Genomic DNA, 20,475 nt, shown 5'->3' with positions numbered 1-20,475 from the left:
AATAAGTATTTTCACTGGCTTACCTCTGTCCCCTCTAAGCGAAGTATATCCAATATTGCTTTATTAGATTGTGCATATACCGTAATAAGTAAATTCTACTTAGTTTCTAGGCCAAAATTTAACAGATTATAGTTACAAATCAGTGAAGAAAAATAAATCCACTTCGGTCAAAATATAGTATGTTTGAGTATGATTACATCAAATCTCAATTAACATCAATATTTGATGGCTAATCTAATAATTAGAAAAGTATATTTTTGTTCTAGGTACTTGTGGCTTTTTTCCACGTACAGCTGACCCTTCAACAACAGGGGTCTGAACTGCATGAGTCCGCTTCCTTATACACAAGGTTTTTTTCTATATGGTATAGTACTGTTTTTTTCTCTTCTCTATAACTTTCTTGGTGACACTCTTTCCCTAGCTTCATTGTTAAGAATATAGTATATAATACATATAATATGCTAAATATGTATCAACTGTGTATATAATCAGGCTATTATTAAAATTTGGGGGGTCAAAAGTTATACGTGGATTTGACTGTGCAGGGGGGCCAGCACCCCTATTTCCCACGTTGTTCAGGGTCAACTGTACTTACGATATAGGATTTTTTTCAAAATGCTCATGAGATTGGACTACAGGACTTTTCCAGAAAGAGGTAGGACACTCTTCCCATATGTTAGAATGAAGTCTACAGCAGCTCTATATACCTCATTAAAGTTACTTAATGTGAGTTTAAAAATTACGTTCAGATTATCTTTTCCACTTATATTTTAGTGGTATCTAGTTAGTATTTACACAATAATTTTGAGCAAATGGTTTTTACAGGGCAAAATGGATAGAGTTTCTCATGGTTTTTGCAACTGATAGTTCCCCAAATACTGTATTATACTGAGAACAAGCATGCCACTGAAGAAATATTAACATTCGACTTGCTGGGTTTCATCTCAAAAAAAGTGAATCTAATTTTACTGTAAAAGTTGTATCATCACATCAACACAGAAAACTTGGCATTCACCCAAATGTGTCACCATTAGGTAAAAATTCATCTAGGCAAAATAGTATTTATGCTTCCATTTTATTGTTTTTAAGAATTAAACTGCCACCTCAGTAGTCTTAAGAGCAATATAATGAAACATACATACATTTAATTTAGACTTATGTCCATCATAGCTTCAAAGGCTTCCCTGAAATAAGGCTGGGATTCACATCTTTTTCCTTAAGGAAAGAAACACTAACAGTAATTTTGTTATCCTTCTACCCACCCACCCTCATTCAAACAATAACTGGATGAATTCAAGTCTAACACCATTTAAAAATTTTGTCTGCTATAACACATTCATCTGATCTGCCTCCCTGCATAACACATATTTTTTAAACCTAACTGAAAAGAAATCATTTTTAAAGTCTATGAGAATTCTCTTAAACATGTGGAAGTTTATCATGATACTAATTGTTTTGTCCAATACATAGGCTAAGTGGTTTCATACCACATTCAGCTCTAGTGAATTTCAGTAAAAACAGGAGAGCTCCTTAGAGATAGTTGAAAAGCTCTGAAGTGAATTTGGCTATTTTCTTATCACAAGAAACAAAGAATGGTATTGGGTTTTTAACAGTAATATTTTAACAGCTCGTAAACAGGGGCATGAAAAGGAATCAAGTTTGCACCAGTCCAAGTACCTACAGTAATATGATAGAAGAACTCACCACCACCATTTCACACTAGTTCATACTTCACTCCCACGCTTCTAGTAACAAGAATTTCTCACTACATCTATTGCATTAACACTGGACTCTCAAATTGCTAGATGTGAAAAATCACTCCATTAACTTAAAAAAAAAAAGCATATTCGTTATTTTCAGCTGGTCAAGGTTGAAATGATCATTGATTATCATCTCTAACATCAGCTCTAAATTTATAGACGCCTCTGCAACTGATGATCCAAGATGAGAAACTGTTTTTTGCTTGTATCTGACAGAATTAAATGGTAAATTAGCCATCAGTTCACCCTTTGTCAAAAAGAAATGTTCTAAATTTATGAACTACAAACTAGTTAATAAATGATATCTGCATACTACATTTTTCATGTTTATATTATGCACCATTTTAGGGGGGAGGAAATACTTCACAGGGGTTTATTCAAAGGATATAAAACAATATCCTAAGAGTATTGATTTATACATATGAGATCTGTATAAAACATTAAGTGGTCATCTTAGCTGGACTGTAACAAGCCCCTATAATGCAAAAGCTGACTCTAAAGGCACCTTATAAAGCTCTGAAATTCACAATTTAGTCATCACTTTTCTCCAATACAAAATCGTCTGGTGGTCTGCACTGTTGACTCCCTTTTAAAATGTTCCAAATTTTATAGTGCTTAACCAATGAAAGGAATAGGAAATAATTAACACTTTTAAAGTTTCAAGTTAGAGAAAAAAACCTTATCACACAGTAATGAAACCTGAGCAACGCAAGTTTGTGATTACAAGAACGTCCTTCATTAATATAGTATTCCTCGATGGCATTCAAATTGTATTTTAAAACCCAACAGACAAGAACCCACTAAAGCACAGATCAAACTCTACCAGGAAATGAGGAATTATACAAAGCCTATTCAGCCCTAAATATTTAAGTTTAAGACAATGAGCAGAGTAGAACACACTTCATCTAGATAACACAGTTTTAAACAGTTCTATAAAATAATGTTACTTAAGATTAGTAAATGTGGTGCATCATGTGATTCCCACCATTCGGTAGAAAGCATTGAGTAACAGTATCCCCCAATAGCTTGGAGCCTGTAGAGTCAATTGCTTTGGCCATATCTTTCCCAATAACTACTAATGCCTTTTAATATTACGAACATAAATATGGAATTCCAATGTATTTTGGTGCTCCTGAGGCTGCCTAAAAACAAAAAGGCATCCAAGTGAAGTGCATTATATATTTAATATACCTCAAAATTTCAGTGCCTCAAATGTGAAATAATTCTCTACCATTTAACAGTCTGCCTTACAGTAAATTCTAGATTTTTACTTTTAGGATTTTATTGTAACTTTGGGAAATTAGTGGTAAAACATATGGTTTTAAAAAACAGTATGTGGCTGCACTTAAATTCACATAAAAATAGCATTTTTACAACCATTTTGAAATTTAATCCTCTTACACAGGTTAACAAAATGTATCACAAGAAAAACTAAACGTTGGATTTAACAAAAGCCGTATTTTTAGAAGTGGAACAATGAAAAATTCTCAAATTTTTTACAAATAGTCACCTCTGGGTCAATTTACCACACTAGGGGAACAAAGTTGTTAAAACGTAGCTGTGCTCAACTGAGCCACTTATCTGCACTACTGTATAGTACTTGAAGTCAATCCTAAGGTCAAGATTTAAAACCATTTTAAGAGACAAGACCCTAAATGTTTTGCGGTCACCTCAATAAGAGGTACTCTTCCTTCCCCCAAACAGTCAAAGCTTAATTAAAAGATTGACTATACATAAGTTTTTTTTTTTCCTCATCATATCTTCAGTTCAAAGTACTATTAATCATTGGTAATACGGTCTATATCTTGTCTGATCTGGATGATGTGGTCCAGGAAGTGGGGTTTGAGAAGGCGGACCCTGCATTCGTGGAGGAGGAGGTGGCCCTCTCGGTGCAGGCCATATACCAGGACTCATTCCCCCTGGTTGTGTAAATGGAGGGCTCAGAGTTCCTTGATCTTCACTGAACTGGGGTAAAGAGTTAGGATTGTAATGGTGAGGAGGGGGTGCGGTTACAGGCGGACCACCATGCTGAGGTGGGGGAGGTCCTGGAGGAGGATGGTTCATATAAGGTGGCATCTGGGCAATAATATGTCCAGGGGGAGGGGTGATTGGTGGTGGAGCAGAGGTCATTGGTGGAGGTGGAGCTTGGCTATATACCAAGTGAGGAGTACCTGCGGCCTGGGGAGGATGTGGCATTGGATGGCTGATTGGTGGTGGAGGAGGTGGGGGTGGTGCGTAATGTTGCTGTGGAGGCATAATATGATGCGGGTGCGATACCACTGGTTGGCCCTGATATTCAGGATGGTGGTGAGCAGGTGCTGGGGCAGGAGGTGGTGGTTCTCTAGCACCTGAATTTGAGTCATCCTGAATAGGGACAGTTATTAGATTGCTGTGTTTTCTTGTTGAAATACGAAAGGTTTCCTGACTGACCGAGCGAGGTGGAGGTGGAGCCATGGACAGCTCTGCAGGAGGAGCACGGATGTCCTCGTGTGGCTGGGTATAGTGCTCGTGTGGCACGTGCTGCAAAGGGGGCGGCGGCATCATGATGTGCTGCTTTGGCGGGATATGGCTCATATGGTGCTTGTCGGGAGGCATTATAAAGCGATCGGGGATTTCGGCTGGCGGTGGGGCAATAGGAGGATGGACGCTTTCGAGTGAAGCACGGGTAACAGGTTTTCCAGCTCTCATGTGGCGGTGGTTGATATGAGCCTGTAAGTCCCTCTGAGACAAGTACGTTCTCTTGCACCCTTGAACAATGCTACACATGAAGAGAGAACCTCGCGTACACTGCTCGATTCGCTGCACAGGATCACTACAGCTAAATTAGAAGGGGGAAAAAAAAAGATTTACTGAAAGCAGACTATAAAAACAACGCACATAACTTCACAGCTACGCCTATTTCTAAAATCAGTTATGGAAAACACTGCAGAAGTGCACGATTAAAAGCTATAGTTACTGTAAGTGAACCTTTAATCTCTCCCACTCTGTGGTCTGTTCCCTATTAAGCGTCAGCTTTTCCACCAAACTCAGAACTCCTACTACAAGAAAACATTACAAGTGCTCATCAAACAGAGTATGTTTTAAGAAAAGACCTAGTCTTAAACTATAAGAGACTCTTAATCTCACAAAACAAACTGAGGGTTGCCGGGGGGCGGGGGGGGGGGGGGGGGGGGGGGGGGTTATGGACACTGGGGAGGGTACGTGCTATGGTGAGTGCTGTGAAGTGTGTAAACCTGGCGATTCACAGACCTGTACCCCTGGGGCTAATAATACATTATATGTTTATAAAAAATTTTTAAAATTATATATATATATTAAAAAAAAAAAAGACCTAGTCTTCCTAAGACCTCAGATGATCTGGTTGTCTCAAACAACTCTATGCTTTGCATCCATTTGCAAAAATATGCAGAAGGGATAAACCGAAGATCTGTCATCGTCATGGAATCCAAACTTGCTCGGTATTATTTACTGAACAGTAAGCACATGCTGAGCAAACAGTATGACGCAGAAGATGCTATGAGGACCAGCCAAACGAGTACGACCACCCTACTCATCAGGGCTCCTAACATTCAAAACTGTCAACAACTTCAGTTCAAACCCTGACTATCCAGAGTCTCTTAAGGAAGAATCACCAATTTCACTACTAAAAGTATTACACACTCTCTTAACTGTAAGCACTGAATTTAACTCAACATTTTCTTACTGACTCAGTCAAAATTATAACTCTTTTTCATTCACTGTATTTAATCCACACTTGCCTTTGGAGTTTTTTTGAAACAGGAAAAAAGGACTGAACCAGATATCAGAAGAAGTAGGGTCAAGCACTGGCTCTATAAACTTGGAGAGGTTTTTTTAATCTTTTTGTTTATTTCTTCATCTGCACCATGGGGTTAAACATGCATTCTACCTAACTCACAATGGTTTTTTTTAATCTACTTTGCCCTACTCAGAGAAGAATATTCTAGGATAAATAAAACAATGAAAGGGAAGGACTGAATCACTAGTTCAGCACTACGTATGCACAGATACAAGCCACAATTGCAGAGTATGTGTGCTGGGTCATCTGAGAAGAAATTAAATGGCTCTACACTCTTGAGTTTGAGTTGCGCCTACACTTCCATCCTTGCTGTCAGGCTGGCTGGCACTCCTTGAACCTAGTAGGCTTCCCATGAGTGGCCACTTGGCACAGTTCTTTTTTTGCTTCTAATCTGCTACAAACTCGGAAGTACCTCTACAGTAACAGGATGTAAGGCACTTTGTTTTGGGTGATGCTTAAAAGCAACAGTGTATGGTATTCATATTAACTTGGGTTTCCATTTCTTCACTTCCTGATCTGAGTCTGGTAAGCCAAAGAGGCTTATGTTCTCTAATAGCTAAGGGCCAACCAGTAAGGTGCTTACTAGGGAGTTACTCTTAATATCTTGAAGACTAAATTCCTTTTAACTATTAATATTAGAAGACTTAGTGAATCACCCTTTCTCTCTCAGTGATGCCAATCCTCTTACAACTGTCCATAATTCTGTTCTCAACCAATACTACCAATCTTGGGCTAGCTTCTGACATAGGTCATAAAATCTCAGAAGCCTACAGTTGTTCCAAGGAAGTCTGTCACAAAGCTTTCTCAAGCCTTCTATCAGGGGTTCTAAATGGATATTAAAATTCCCAATTTATTCTGGATCTTTCAAGACCATCCCAAACTGGATCAATATCAACCAATACCTCTAGTTCTTCTTCATAACTTGTCTGAGCTGATGCCATGATGGTGTCCTAAGATGTACTTGAGACATAAATAAGATTTGAAGGCAATAAATAAGAGCTTATACTTAACATAGCACTTATTATATACTAGGTACTATATATTCACATACTAGTTTAGTTCTAACAACAACACAGGGAAGTAGATACTATCATTAGCTCCATTTTACAGATGAAGAAACAACCTGTCACATAGCTAATAAGTGGCTGAATAGGGATCTGAAGTCACGAGTTCTAATTCCAAGTCTCTGGGCTCAATCACTGGTTGATACTACCTCTATAATGTCCCATCAGAAAAAAAAAAAAAACAACAAAAAAAACAAAACAACTCTTTTGATTTATAACACTAATTCTGTGATGACGAATGTATTTGTTTTGGCCAATCTGAATTGACGATATGATCTGTCATATGATCCTGTCCCAAGGGGAAGGCTAAGAGCTACTCTGGGCTCACCAAGAAAGATTAGCCATGTCTGCATACTTGATATCCTACTGCTGATTTACATCATACTCTGACCTTTAACCTAGTTTATAATTCATCCCATCACAAGCTTTATTATTTAAAAATGCAATGATAATCTTACCCTGGACACATCTTATCTCCTTTTTTTTCATGTAAAATAGCACAGTCATAGCAAAAAACATGCTTGCATGGAATCTGTGAACAGAGACATATTAGTTAAGCACAAGAGAATTTAAAATATTTCCATAAAAGATAGACATAGAAGGCACTTGAGAACTATTTGTCAAAAACACCATTTATTAAGTACTAGAATAAGTACTAGAAAAGCAACAGTTAACCTTTTTCAGTAACAAAGCAATAGAAACCTTGGCTCTTTCCCCAATAAATGTATACATATACATCTGCTTACACTTTCTGGAAGTATAAACACTGTGAGTTTCATCCTGTGTTTCCTAGCATGTAAAGCTCCTAATGAAGCCCACACTATCCAAACCCATCTACAGATTTAATGCAATTTTTCATAGAATCAGAACAAAAAATCCTACAGTTTGTATGGAACCACAAAACCCCGAACAGCCAAAGTAATCTTGAGAAAGAACAAATCTGGAAGTATCACAATCCCAGCTGTCAAACTAAACTACAAAGCTGTAGTAATTAAAACAGGATGGTACTGGCACAAAACAGACAAATGAATGAAACAGAACTGAGCCCAGAAATAAACCCATGCTCATATGGTCAATTAACCTATGACAGAAGAAGCAAAAATATACAATGGGGGAAACGCTGTCACTTCTATAAACAGTGATGGGAAACTGGACAGCCAGGAAAAGAATGAAACTGAACCACTTTCTTATTCTATACACAAAAATAAACTCAAAATGGATTAAAAAGCTACATGTTTGACCTGAAACTGAATTCCTAAAGAAAACACAGGCAGCAATTTTCTGGAAAGCAATCTTAGCAACATTTTTCTAGAGGTCTCCCCAGGCAAAGAAAACAAAAGCAAAAATAAATAATTGGGACTACAACAAACTAAAATGCTTTTGCACAGCAAAGGAAACCATCAACAAAACAAAAAGACAACCTGTGGAAAGGGAGAAATTTGCAAGTAAGATATCCAATTAGGGGTTAATACCTAAAACACATAAAGAACTCATATAACTCAACACCAAAACAAACAAAAAACCAAACACCACTCAATAACCTGATTAAAAATGGGCAGAGGACCTGAATAAACATTTTTCCAAAGAAGAGAGATGGCCGATAGTCATGTGAAAAGATGCTCAACATCACTAACCATCAGAGAAATGCAAATCATAACCACAATGAGATATCACCTTACATCTGTCTGAATGGCTCTATTCAAAAGGACAAGAAAGAACATGCTGGTGAGAACGTGGGGAAAAAAGAACCCCCACTGCACTGTTGGTAGGAATGTAAACTGGCACAGCCACTGTGGAAAACTGTATGGAAGTTTCTCAAAAAACTAGAACTTGAAGTACCATATGATCCAGTAATTCCACTTCTGGGAATTTACCTAAGGAAAACGAAAAACACTAATTCGAAAAGGCATATGCACCCTCATGTTTACTGCAACATTATTTATAATAGTCAAGATATGAAAGCAACCCAAGTTGTTTAATGATAGATAAATGGATAAAGAAGATGTGGTACATACACACAATGGAATATTTTAAAATTATAATAAAGTAATAATAATATAAAAACAATAGTACAATAAAATAATAAATAATACAAATTAAAATACAATAATAAAAAAATACACTCATAAAGAATTAGATCTTGCATCTGCAAGAATGTGGATGAACCCAGAGGGTGTCATGCTAAGTCAAGTTAGTTCAGAGAAAAGACAGGGGCACATGAGTGGCTCTGTCAGTTAAATATCCGACTCTTGATTTCGGCTCAGGTCAAGATTTCAGGGTCATGAGACTGAGCCCCACATCAAGCTCCACACCCAGCAGTGAGTCTGCTTCTCTTCCTCTGCCCTGCACCACCCCTCCTTGCTCATGAGCGCACACACTCTCTCTCCCTTTAAATAAATCTTTAAAAACAAAACAGAAAGACAAATACCATATGATTTCACTTACATGTAGAATGTAATAAACAAAACAAATACAAAAAAAGAGAAACAGTCATAAATACAGAGAACACATTAGTGGTTGTGGCAAAATAGGTGAAGGTGATTAAGAGGTACAAACTTCCAGATATGAAACAGTCACAGGAATGAAAAGCACAGCATAGTCAATATTGAAATATACTGAACTGTGTTATACAATATTGAAATATTGTCAATCAATAATATTGTAATAACTTTGTGTGGTGAAAGACGGTAGTAAGCACAGTGTAATGTATGTAATTGTCAAACTACTATGTTGTACACCTGTAACTTATTTATTTATTTATTGAACAATTTTATTTACTTGACAGAGACACAGTGAGAGAGGGAATACAAGCAGGCGGAGTGGGAGAGGGAGAAGTAGGCTTCCCGCTGAGCAGGGAGTCCAATGCGGGGCTTAATCACAGGACCCTGTGATTATGACCTGAGCCGAAGGCAGATGCTTAACACTTAATGACTGAGCTAATCAGGTGCCCACGTGAAACTAATTTAATGTCAACTATACTTCAATTAAAAATAAAAAATTTAAAATAAAAAAATAATTTTTAAAAAAGCTCCCAAAGAATACTATATAACCATGTTTTATCTTATCCTGTTCCTCCTGAAACTATTCCAAAGCAATAAAATAATAAGATCTCCTACATTTAAGTAGCATTTCTCTCTGACATTAATGAACCTATAAAACTCTAAAAATAAATCAAAAGGAAACAGAAAAATGATGTTAAACCATTTTAAAATTCACAATCCATTACTGTTAATTAGTTATGTTATACAGCAAAGCTAGGGAGTACATTTTATGCCCTCTACCAGCAGACATGTTACTGAGTTCAATTTTTATCAAACACAAATGTGAAATTATCTTTTTTTAAGGGAGGATGTGTCAAAATTACTATAAAATTACAGCTGGGGGTTGTAATTGTTTTTAATGATTAGAATTCAACTCTCCAAAATTCTAAATAGTATTAGTTTTACATTAAAAGTTATAACCATCAAAAACGAGTAACTGATTTTACTCTTTAAACAAGAAAAAAATTTTTCCTTAATGAACTGTAATAAATGTACACTAACAGGTATCAAACAGTCCAAAGAAGTAAGTTTTCAGAAGTCAGTTTCCTTAGTATTTTTCAACTAATTCAAGAATTTGTCAGTTAAATGCGTGTTATCCCAAAATTTCCCTTAGCTATTTCATGTTTATTTAAAAATGTCGCAAACTTAGTCATTGAACAGTGATAAACCTACCTACTTAAATTTCAGAATTCTATCTCTACGTAAATGTTTACGTTTACTAAAACATTTAATTTAGTAATACTTACCATTCGCCCATAGATTTTAATAGGCAATCCACATTTGTCACAGAAATGAACTGGTGTATCATCCTTTTCACCTAAGATGTTTATCTGTTGAAATGATATAATTAAAATTTCCTTTTTAAGCATTTCTAAAAATTATATTTATAATTTATGCAATGAGTTGGTTAGTATTTATAAAAATTGTTAGAACCATTAAGGTTTTTTTGGTATAATTCCCATATATTCCATATCATTAGCTGTGCCACTGTTAGGTTTTTTTTCTCTTAGTGTTTACAGTTATTGATTTTACTTGACTTTACTGAAAATTACTTCAAATTATTTTTGAAAATAGTGGAAACAGGACATTAATGAACACATCATTTGAGTGTTCTAAAAAGTGTAACAGCTGTAATAAAAGCTCAAACCATTCTTTAAGTATTCTGATTATTTTTATTGTTCTAATAAAATTTATTTTTAGTTATACCTGGAAGTCCCAAAAAAGGTGTCCAGGAAATCTTCTCTGATTTCCAAACAGTTCGCCCCCTTTACAGTCATACCGTTCTTCTTCATTATAATCAAATCCTTCTGAGAAAAGAAAGTGTTAAAGATTAACTTTTCACAGCCTAAATTTCATTTTGGAAGTACATGCACATGGCACCACAGACCTGTTCACCGAAAAGCCCATCTGACGCCTTTCAAAGCTCTTCTAAGGACAAAATAATCAAGACTAGTTTAAATCGAGTTTAAAATATCAGCTAGAAATGATCTTGGCAACCATCTAGTCCAATTCTCTTACTTCACGATTGAGAATACTGTAGTTTGGAGACCCATAATAACACACAGATTTCTGGTAGAGCCAGAAACAGACCTCTAGAAATCTTCACTCCCACTCAAGTGCTCTTATTAACTCAACAGACTATCCCTAACGTAAAACTTCACTAATTACCATCATCACACTTGTTGCACGAACTTTAAAGATACTCATCACCACTTATTCTAATCTACCTACAAAAGTGGTATCATGTTGCAAGTGGCTGATTTTTTTTTTTTTTTAAGATTTTATTTGTTTATTTGACAGAGAGAGATCACAAGTAGGCAGAGAGGCAGGCAGAGAGACAGGGAAGCAGGCTCTCTGCCGAGCAGAGACCCTGATGCAGGACTGGATCCTAGTACCCTGAGATCATAACCTGAGCTGAAGGCAGAGGCTTAACCCACTGAGCCACCCAGGCGCCCGCAAGTGGCTGATTTTATTGCAAAAGTATAATGGAAACAAAGAATTCTTCACGTTTTCTTCTTACAACTTAAAATTAGGTATCCTCTCCTTCAGTCTTAAAACTGAGCCTGATTTTAGACATACCTCATCCTTAAACCTCTCCCTGGTTTATCAACCAAACAGCAGAAGCCGTATCATATCTATTCACAAGTATCCTCCTCTACACTGCATATACCAATAAAGTTATGAAGATCAAATGGGCTCAATTTCTCTGACACTGATCATAATCTTCTCATCTCACACAAAAGAAGAGAAAACTAATGGGCAGTGTGATGGTAATTCTAGGTAGAATCCAATTACCTAAAGTAAAGCTGAGAAGACACATCTATCCCTCCAAAATGCCAGGCTTCTCATGTCTCTTTTGGCCCTAGAACTGGTAAACAGAGTAGCCCAAGCACACAAGTTTTAACTTTACCCACATGGCTAAATTACAGCACCTGTGTATGGAGTGGTTCATGGACATACACACAAATACAGTGATGCAAGGATTCTTCAAAGCTGATCTAGATACTCAGTGCACTGCTAATGATCTCCAATACAGAGTAGAGTTCAAAGAGTGTTCTTATAAAGTTACAAATGAGTGACCTTAAGTAAGTCTTATAAGGCCCATTTATACCTTATAAAAGCTGCTGTCATCGAAACTCAAAATAAGGAAAATCAATTTCTCTTATTTATCTAAAATGCAGAAAATTATTGCATAAAACAACAGACAAGAAAATGAGGAACATATAATCATTTTTCAAAGTAGTTCAACCTGTATTCCCATTCTTAAAACTACATATAAATTTATATAGGTATCATAACAGAACCCAAAACTCCTTATTTTGATAAATGCCTAGGAAAAGCACCAATCACTTATTATTTTTTTACCCCAAATAAGTGAATCTAGAGTAGTCAAACATTATCTTCAGCCTCAGTTTGCTCTATTGAGAGAGAGAATGGTAACAATTCCTTATAGAAAGTGTGTGGGCTTGCGGGATTAGAGAAGAGGGAATGAAGGGATATCTGAGAGGAAAAGGATAGAAGGGGGTTTGTAACTTTATTGCCTTGTTGGATTATTACAACAAGAATTTATTTGCATACTACTGTGCAGTTTTTAGAAATTACTGAAAGAAACCAAAAGACCAAAGAGGGAGCACCCTAGGTTATGAAGAGTGTGACAGCAGCCCTAAGTTGTACCACTACAGTTTATAACATTTGACTTCAAATGTAGTTGTTCGGATGGGAAGAGATACCCTACAATAAAAGGAACCATAATATGAGGTATAATTAAAATATTTTGATTCCAAAAAGATATAGAGATAGACTGTTGGAATAGAACAGAAAATCTAGAAACAGACATAAATACGTTTAGACCTTTAATGTATGATAATGATGGCATTCCTATTTGGCACAGAAACGACAGATCATTCAACAGTTGGGACAAATAGCCAGCTGTTTAAGAGAAAAAATAAACAGAGCCAAACTCCACTTTACTTTTTTAATAACCAAATATTTGTCCATAAATGTTCCAATGCCAGCTAACTTTTTCTGTAAAAGGCTAGATAAGTGTGTATTTTAGGCTGTGTTGGTCTCTTGTAATAACTCAACTATGCTATTACAGTGTGAATGAAAGAAGCCGTGAACAGAACTTAAATGAATGGGCATGGCTGTGTTCCAATAAGACTTTACAAAAACTGGGCTATATTTGGTCCACACGCCATAGTTCGCTGACTCTGTACTGAAGAGTAAGATGGGAAAACTAATTTATGCTCATGAAATAGGGAAAAGGCCTTTCTAAGGATTTTATAAAACCCAGAAGTCATAACAGAAAAGACTGGATTGGTATCCGACTACCCAGAATCTTCAAACTTCTATACAATAAAAATTGTATATAGAACATGTAAAAGACAAATGGTGAATGTACACAATATATGACAAAGAGCCAATCTGTGCATTCACTGGGAAAGAACTCATAAAAGCCAATTGGTAAAATAATTTATAAAAAAACTCATAAAAATAAAGAGAAAGACAACAAAACAGAAAAAATTAGTTAAAGGATATGAACAGGTAGATCCTTCACAGAAGAAATAATCAATACTATAAAAAGATATATATATATATACATATATATAACCCCACTCATAATTAAAGAAATGTATGTCAAAACAAAAATTTTAAAAGGTTAATAGTCCCAATATTGGTGTGTGGGAATTAAACTGATTTTTTTTTTGCAAAGCTATTTGAAAATATTCATTAAATTCTAAAATGCACAGTATCTATCAAGTTATAAAATACCTAAATCATGCAAAATGTAAATTCTAAACCAAGGATGCATGCTAAGCTGTATGTACAAGAATATTTACTACATTGTTTTCAACAGCAAAAAAGTTAGAAAAATTATTAAATTATGACATATCCATTAAGAAAATATCTAAACCTATTTTCTTAAATGAGCACAACTGTACATCCTGATAAACTGCAAAACTTCAAATGCATCTTACATGCAAAAAGGGCAGTTATACATTAAAAAGTTACTATAAAAAATTACTTAGGTGAAGTATTGTCAAGGGAGAGGAACAAATTTCACTTTTAGTACTATGTTTTCTGCAACATTATTTAGTTTTTTCTTTTAACAACAGGCAGTGTTACTTTTAATAACAAAAGAAAAAAAAACCAAAAATACTATAAAGGAAGAGAAAAGTACATGCCAAAATGAGAAGTCAAACAGAAAGACTAAAATATGAAGACCGTAAGATAAAAAAGATCTTAAATAAATAAAGAAGACCACATGGATTATTTGGTGGAATGAGACTTCCAGACTTCTCAGCTTAAACAAATTACCTTCATCCCCAGGTGGAGCCTTTGCAGGCATCCTGTTTATAGTCCTTGGAGCTCGAGGTGCGGTTTTGGTTTTGTTCCCTTGTTTGGAGATGAGCTTTATAGGAATTCGTCTTCGAACATCAAGACCACCCAACGATCCAGAACTATTAGTGCCTTGTAACTCATTATCTATGTCAGAAGAAAAAAAGTTGTGATTTCTTTCAGTTATCCTTTTCTGAAGGTTATTCTGACACAGGTATTAAAATCACATACCCAACATTATCAAGGGCTAAATATCTGGGCTCTGATTTTAAATATTATGTTATATAAGTTTAAAAACTAATTTTCTCTGTACTGGATAAAACCTTAAAGCAATGCTTTTTGAGACACAGAACTGTTTAAAAAGTTGACAAAAGTTATAGAACCTCTCCCTGAAGTAGACAAAAATTTTCATGACTCCAGAAGAGTTCACAGAAAACATAAAACCCTTCACAGGCCCAAGATAAGAATTTCTGTCTTTAACCAGAAGAGATTTTCTTAAAAGGAAACAAAAAAAAAAGAAAAAAAGAGTAAGAGGAAGGAGGACGAGGAAAAAAAAGAAACCATCCCTATTCTCCACCAAGCACACAAAACACTTAAGTCTGTGAAGTGAATCTACATTAGGACAATCAAAACCAACACAAAGCTAACACTGACAATGGCAAAATTAAATAAATAATGCATCTGAAAATGAACTTAGTTTTAAGGAAGGTGATTATTTCCTTAAGTGTAAAATGGTTTTTCTAAAAAGTATTCAAGAACAGCAAAAATTACTACACCATTTAATAGTAGAAATACGCAATAATGTATTTGTGCTATGCCCCTCCTAGAGATAAAATGCAAGTGTGTTATTCTGAACAGCATCATAATGGAAAGTTAGAGCTTAGGAGGATGCAAGGTTTCTGTGATTAAACTAGATCTAAACAAGGAACACTTTCTAAGTCCCTGCTTGTTATTAGCTATGAAACAAATTAACTAATTTCTCATGAGTAATGGGAGCATTATTTCATAGAACTGACTCCATCTGAAGGTTGCCTCCCTTTTTTAAGTCTATGACAAAATATTACAATACAGAAAATATTCACCTTTACCTACTAAAGACACAAAGGGAAATGCCCTAAAACAGGAAATGCAAATAAAATAATTTTAAAAAATAGTAATGTTTTAAATGTGAAAATTACTGAACTGCCCCCACAGGAGATATTACCATCAAGATTGATAGGCACACTGTTCACATTACATTCAGTAAAACCCAAATTTGGAAAGTAACCTAGTACTAATGACCTCCAAGACTACTAGGATCAGACACATGTTAAATTCACATCAATTTGCACTCTTCCTGAACAATATTTATTTAAGTTTTATTTATCTACAAAATCTCTATACCCTACATGGGACTCGAACTCACAATCTTGAGATGAAGAGTCGCATGCTCTTCTGACCAAGCCAACCAGGCGCCCCTCTTTCTGAGCAATATTTAGAACAAAATTCAAGATACGTTCTTAACAATTAATTAAATATCTTTCAGTCTACTTTCTATTATTACTTTTATAATAGCTAATCCTCAAAGAAAAAAATTCATGGAAAGGAATTACATGGTTAGCTAAACTCTTGAATTAGGATAAACCCAACTTGGTCAACTTTCAACACTTCACAAAATGTATTAACAAGTTGAATAATATATTTCATCTGCTTCCATTCTAGTTATTTATGTAAAAGTACCTACAAGCAATGTAATAGCCAAAGGACAGACCTGAATCAACTTTTTTTCTTATTCAAAAGATATTCCTGATTTTTCAATAAAATAAAAAAGCAAGTTAATATAGACAAATTTAACAGTTCAGTGTTGTCCTTCAGATATTAGAAGGACTCAATGGTTTAACCTAGAGGAATGACCAAAATACCAACACTTCATTACAGCAAATCCTTTTCCTAACCATCTTGAACATGTGTCACAACAGTAGCTTGCTTAGTCTCCCACACTTTTTAGGAAGTCCACTGCCCTTTAACACCTTGCCGCCGACCTCACAGACTACAAGCCCATAAAGCTTTTAAGCATTTAAGAGTGACATCATTCTGGGTTTGTCTCTCTTTTCTTTTTAATTAAAAATCAGAAAATACAGCACAATTTCTTTTTGAATATGCCAACTAAAAATATAAAGCCCATAACTACAAAAATCCTTGGATATTATAGAGAAAATGAGAACTAAAGCTATCACTGTCATTTACTTTTCTTTTTTTATTTTATAAAGATTTTCTTTTTAAGTATTCTCTACATCCAGTGGGGGGGTTGAATTTATAATCCCAGGATTGAGTCAGTCACATGCTCTACCGGCTGAACCGGCCAGGCACCTCTTTGAGGCCATTTAAGATGAATCCACTTTAAAAAGGAGTAACACTTTCATATTATAGTTTTTTTTTTATTTCATTTAGAATTTTATCCTGAAATAAAGGAACCAAGAAATACCTTACCAAATTTAGATTTCAGTTACAACCAAGAGCTGATTCTTAGAAGGACCAAAGAATGAATCAAGGTTAAATCATACTTTCCTGGAGTAATTTTTCCTGGCAAAATTCTATTAGAACACTACAAGATAGCCTTCATATTATGTTTGACTTTTCAGCATAATCATAAATTCAGTCAATTTTGCGTATAATATTCAAGTGTATCCTCAATTTCCCCAAGACCCTCTCTTAATCCTTTGATGTTAAAATCTTTCTTTTAAGATGCCTACCTAATCATAATGTCTTCAATCAACTGGCATTTCCTCAACTTGCCAATGATTTCATTTGCGATTTAAACAGTTACCAAATTCACGCTTAAGAACCCCATGAAAACCTGAATCTTTTGCAAGGTTTAAAATGAAGCAAGGAAAATGACTAATAAAAAAATTAAAAGAATAGAAAAAGAGGTGCCTGGTTGGCCCAATCAGTAGAACGTGTGACTCTTGATCTAGCGGTTGTAAACTGGAGCCCCAGGTTGGGTGTAGAGCTTACTTAAAAATAAAATCTTAAAAAAAAGAAAAAAAAAAGAAGAATAGAAAAGGATTTTAAAAAAAGAAGAAGAATAGAAAAGGAGCAGCAGTGTTATCTGAGTAAGAAATAAATTTTTAGGTGGTCAGCTCATTTGTGAATATTTTCATGTCAGGATGACTCTTTCCTTTCTTAGGCAACATTTTAACTTAAAAACTAGGATAACAAATACTCAGAGACATACCCAGCCCTACTACAACTTCCCAAAATAACATCCTCTAAACTGTGCAATGGGCTTGACCCCCAATTCCACAGGCTCTAATGATAACTGTTTTGCTAAAGCTGCATGTCTGCTACTCAAACACCAATGTCCCAGAGTTTCAATTCTACAAAACTTCCAAATACTAGAGTTCCTTACATACAGCCTGGGTCTTGGCCCTCTTCTCCTCTGTATTCTCATTCAAGTGATCTCATCCATCCTCATTCCATAAAATATGAGCTATCTGGTCCTAAGTCTCAAATATGTATTTTTCAACCCACATCTTTCCTCTGATCTCCACCTGACATCTCCCCTTGTATGTCCCAGTACACAACTCATACTTAGCAGTCCAAAATCTCATTCCCAAGTTCCCAGGTCTCAGCTTTACCACTTTAAAAAAAAAAAAAAAAGTCTGTTTACTTCCCAAGTTTTCTCCAACTTAGTAACAGACACTACCTAGCTGTCAAACCAGACACCTAGGCATCTCTGCTTTCCCTTGCAAAGCTCCTACTGAGTTCTACCATGAAAATATGGAATCTGAACATTTCCCTTTTCTCTAAACCAAGCCAACTTCACTAAGTTGAGCCTCTGTTCTTGTCTACTGCAATCACCATTTCAATTGTCTATTTTCTATTATTCTTCCCTCCCTCTCTTACACCATTCCGCATGAACCACCTATTGTCTTTTTAAAAGAACTTATGTTTCTCCTGTACTCCTGTTCAATAGCTTCACATTGCACTTAAAACAGAATCAAATCTTTACCATGGCCTTCAAAGTCTTTTATGATCTGACCCCTGCTTTCCTTTCCAATCTCTTAGGGCCCTTTTCTTCTTGCTAATCTGCAGCTGACTAACCTCTACATTTCCCTTCCTCAGAATCTTTGTATTTGCTAGAAATGCTTTCCTCCTCATTAATTCCAAGGATGGATTCTTCTCATCTATCAGATCTCAGCTTGTAAATACTACCTTTACAGAAAGACCCTCCCTGACCACTCTCTCTGAAGCTTCCAACTATTTAGTCTTTACCACAGTTTTTTTCAAAGCACTCATCATGATCTGTAATGTTTACGTTTAAAAAACAAAAACAAAAACAAAAAACTTGTCCATCTTGTCTTCCCCAACAGAATGTAATCTCCATGAGGTCAGGGACTCAGTCCGTCTTGTTTACAATTCCATCATTCCATCTCCAGGCATACAGGTATCTAGTATATGTTATGCTGACTAGCACTCACTAAATTTTATAGAAATATAATTTTGTATCTACATGTACAAAATTAAGTAGGTATTTGATGATTGAGAGCATCCTAACCAATAGTTAATACAAGGAATATCCTTTTTTCCTACTTACGATACGGCTGATAGAACTGCACGGAACACTAACTCCAAGTGCACTCATTCAATATTCAAAAACCACAAAGAAGAAAAAGCCAAACAACACATAGCGAAGAGCGGAGTCATTCTTACTTGAAGAAAGAGATCAGAATATCTTGAATTTATGCTCTCCTTTGTCAACGCCCCCAAATGATGAGTAAGGACCACAGCCGGAGCGCGGGGCATGCTTTGGACTCAGGCAGAAAAAGCCGCTCGGAGTATGATTCCGAAAACCATATCCGACTCCCTTCTCCCACCTCTAGTCCATGAAGGACCGGAGAAACAATAACGACCCGCAGTGACCACCGCAGCACCCGCCCAAGGCTGGCTGAGACAGCAGGAAGTCTCCAACCCACTCCCGCGCATCGACTCCCAGCGTAATGAGCTTTCCCGACTCTGAGACTGGAATCTACCCGCCAGTCCCCAACACGTAGAGTAGAGCACCCGGGATGAAGAAAAAAAAAAAAACAAGCAGCAGCAGCCAGGTCTCCCTCCTCCCCACGAGGCCCGCGCCGCCCACCGTCTGGGCTGGGAGCTCAGCAGAACCAGAGAAGCGGCTGTTGCCGGCACCGAGGCTGTAGGTACCACACCGGACAGTAGGCCGGGAAGCAGCAGGCCCTTGCCGGGCACGGGGAGGGGTCTGTAAGATTTCTTCCTCACCGCCACACCCCACTGCTGTAGGGCGAGCGTATCCCCTCTCTGCCCGCTGGGCAGCCAGTCCCAGGCCGGCCAAGGGGGCATGGAACTGGGACCCCCACTGCCTCCGCCTCCTTACCAGTGTGATCCATGATTCGGCTCGCAGGGCACAGTGGGAACGGAAGTCAACCGCGCCGGAGTCGCAGGGAGCGCGTGCGCTCTACCTTCCGGAGCCCGGGAGGCGGAAGTGCGGCCAAGTTGCCGCGGCTTTGGCTTCCCCAGGCTTCCTGCTCTCTTATCCACTACCCAACTCCGGTGAGGGAGTCAGGCATAGTTCGGGGAGAGGGGGACAAAGAGGTTAAGCAAAGAGCTTCCAAGTCCAGGTTGCTGAGCCTTCTCCTCGCGTGCTTCAAGAGAGAATAGCCTTTAACTACGGAAAGGAGACCCACGGAAGCAGGGGAGGGGAAAGCAGTAGTAGCCGGAGGAACAAGCTCGCGGCAGGTAAGGCGGCTGCCCGCCTCCGCAGAGCGTTGCCTTCTGGGACTTGTAGTGCGCTGGGCCCCCGGAGCCGGTCAGGCCCACTGCGCAGGCTCGGCCGTTGGGCTGGCCCCACCCCGGCGGGCGGAGTAACGGTTTGGAATCCCCCGGAGTGCGCGAGCGCTTGTCTCCTCCACCCGGTGCAGGGAAAGTGTAAACACACGCGCCCGAAGGCGTCCTCC

General features: G+C 37.1%; 1 protein-coding gene across 2 annotated transcripts; it reads right to left on the bottom strand.

Moving 5' to 3' along the window:
• Window positions 1–1,056: 1,056 nt before the first annotated feature.
• CBLL1 (Cbl proto-oncogene like 1) lies at window positions 1,057–20,228 on the bottom strand. Of its 2 annotated transcripts, none has more exons than XM_032873388.1 (6): window positions 19,896–20,228; window positions 14,501–14,668; window positions 10,889–10,986; window positions 10,429–10,512; window positions 7,100–7,173; window positions 1,057–4,578 (listed from the first exon to the last, which is right to left on the bottom strand). In XM_032873388.1, exons 1-6 carry the CDS (start codon window positions 19,906–19,908, stop codon window positions 3,543–3,545), a joined length of 1,473 nt encoding a protein of 490 aa, XP_032729279.1. In that variant the 5' UTR covers window positions 19,909–20,228; the 3' UTR covers window positions 1,057–3,542. The 2 variants fall into 2 exon arrangements, with proteins under 2 accessions (XP_032729279.1, XP_032729278.1); XM_032873387.1 differs by having other exon boundaries at window positions 10,889–10,989; window positions 19,896–20,225.
• Window positions 20,229–20,475: the final 247 nt, after the last annotated feature.

The sequence above is a fragment of the Lontra canadensis genome, unplaced genomic scaffold (genome assembly GCF_010015895.1).
Source record: "Lontra canadensis isolate GAN:19392208 unplaced genomic scaffold, GSC_riverotter_1.0 scaffold48, whole genome shotgun sequence".
In the NCBI taxonomy this organism is placed as follows: Eukaryota; Metazoa; Chordata; class Mammalia; order Carnivora; family Mustelidae; genus Lontra; species Lontra canadensis.
This window is presented reverse-complemented; position numbering and strand designations above follow the sequence as displayed.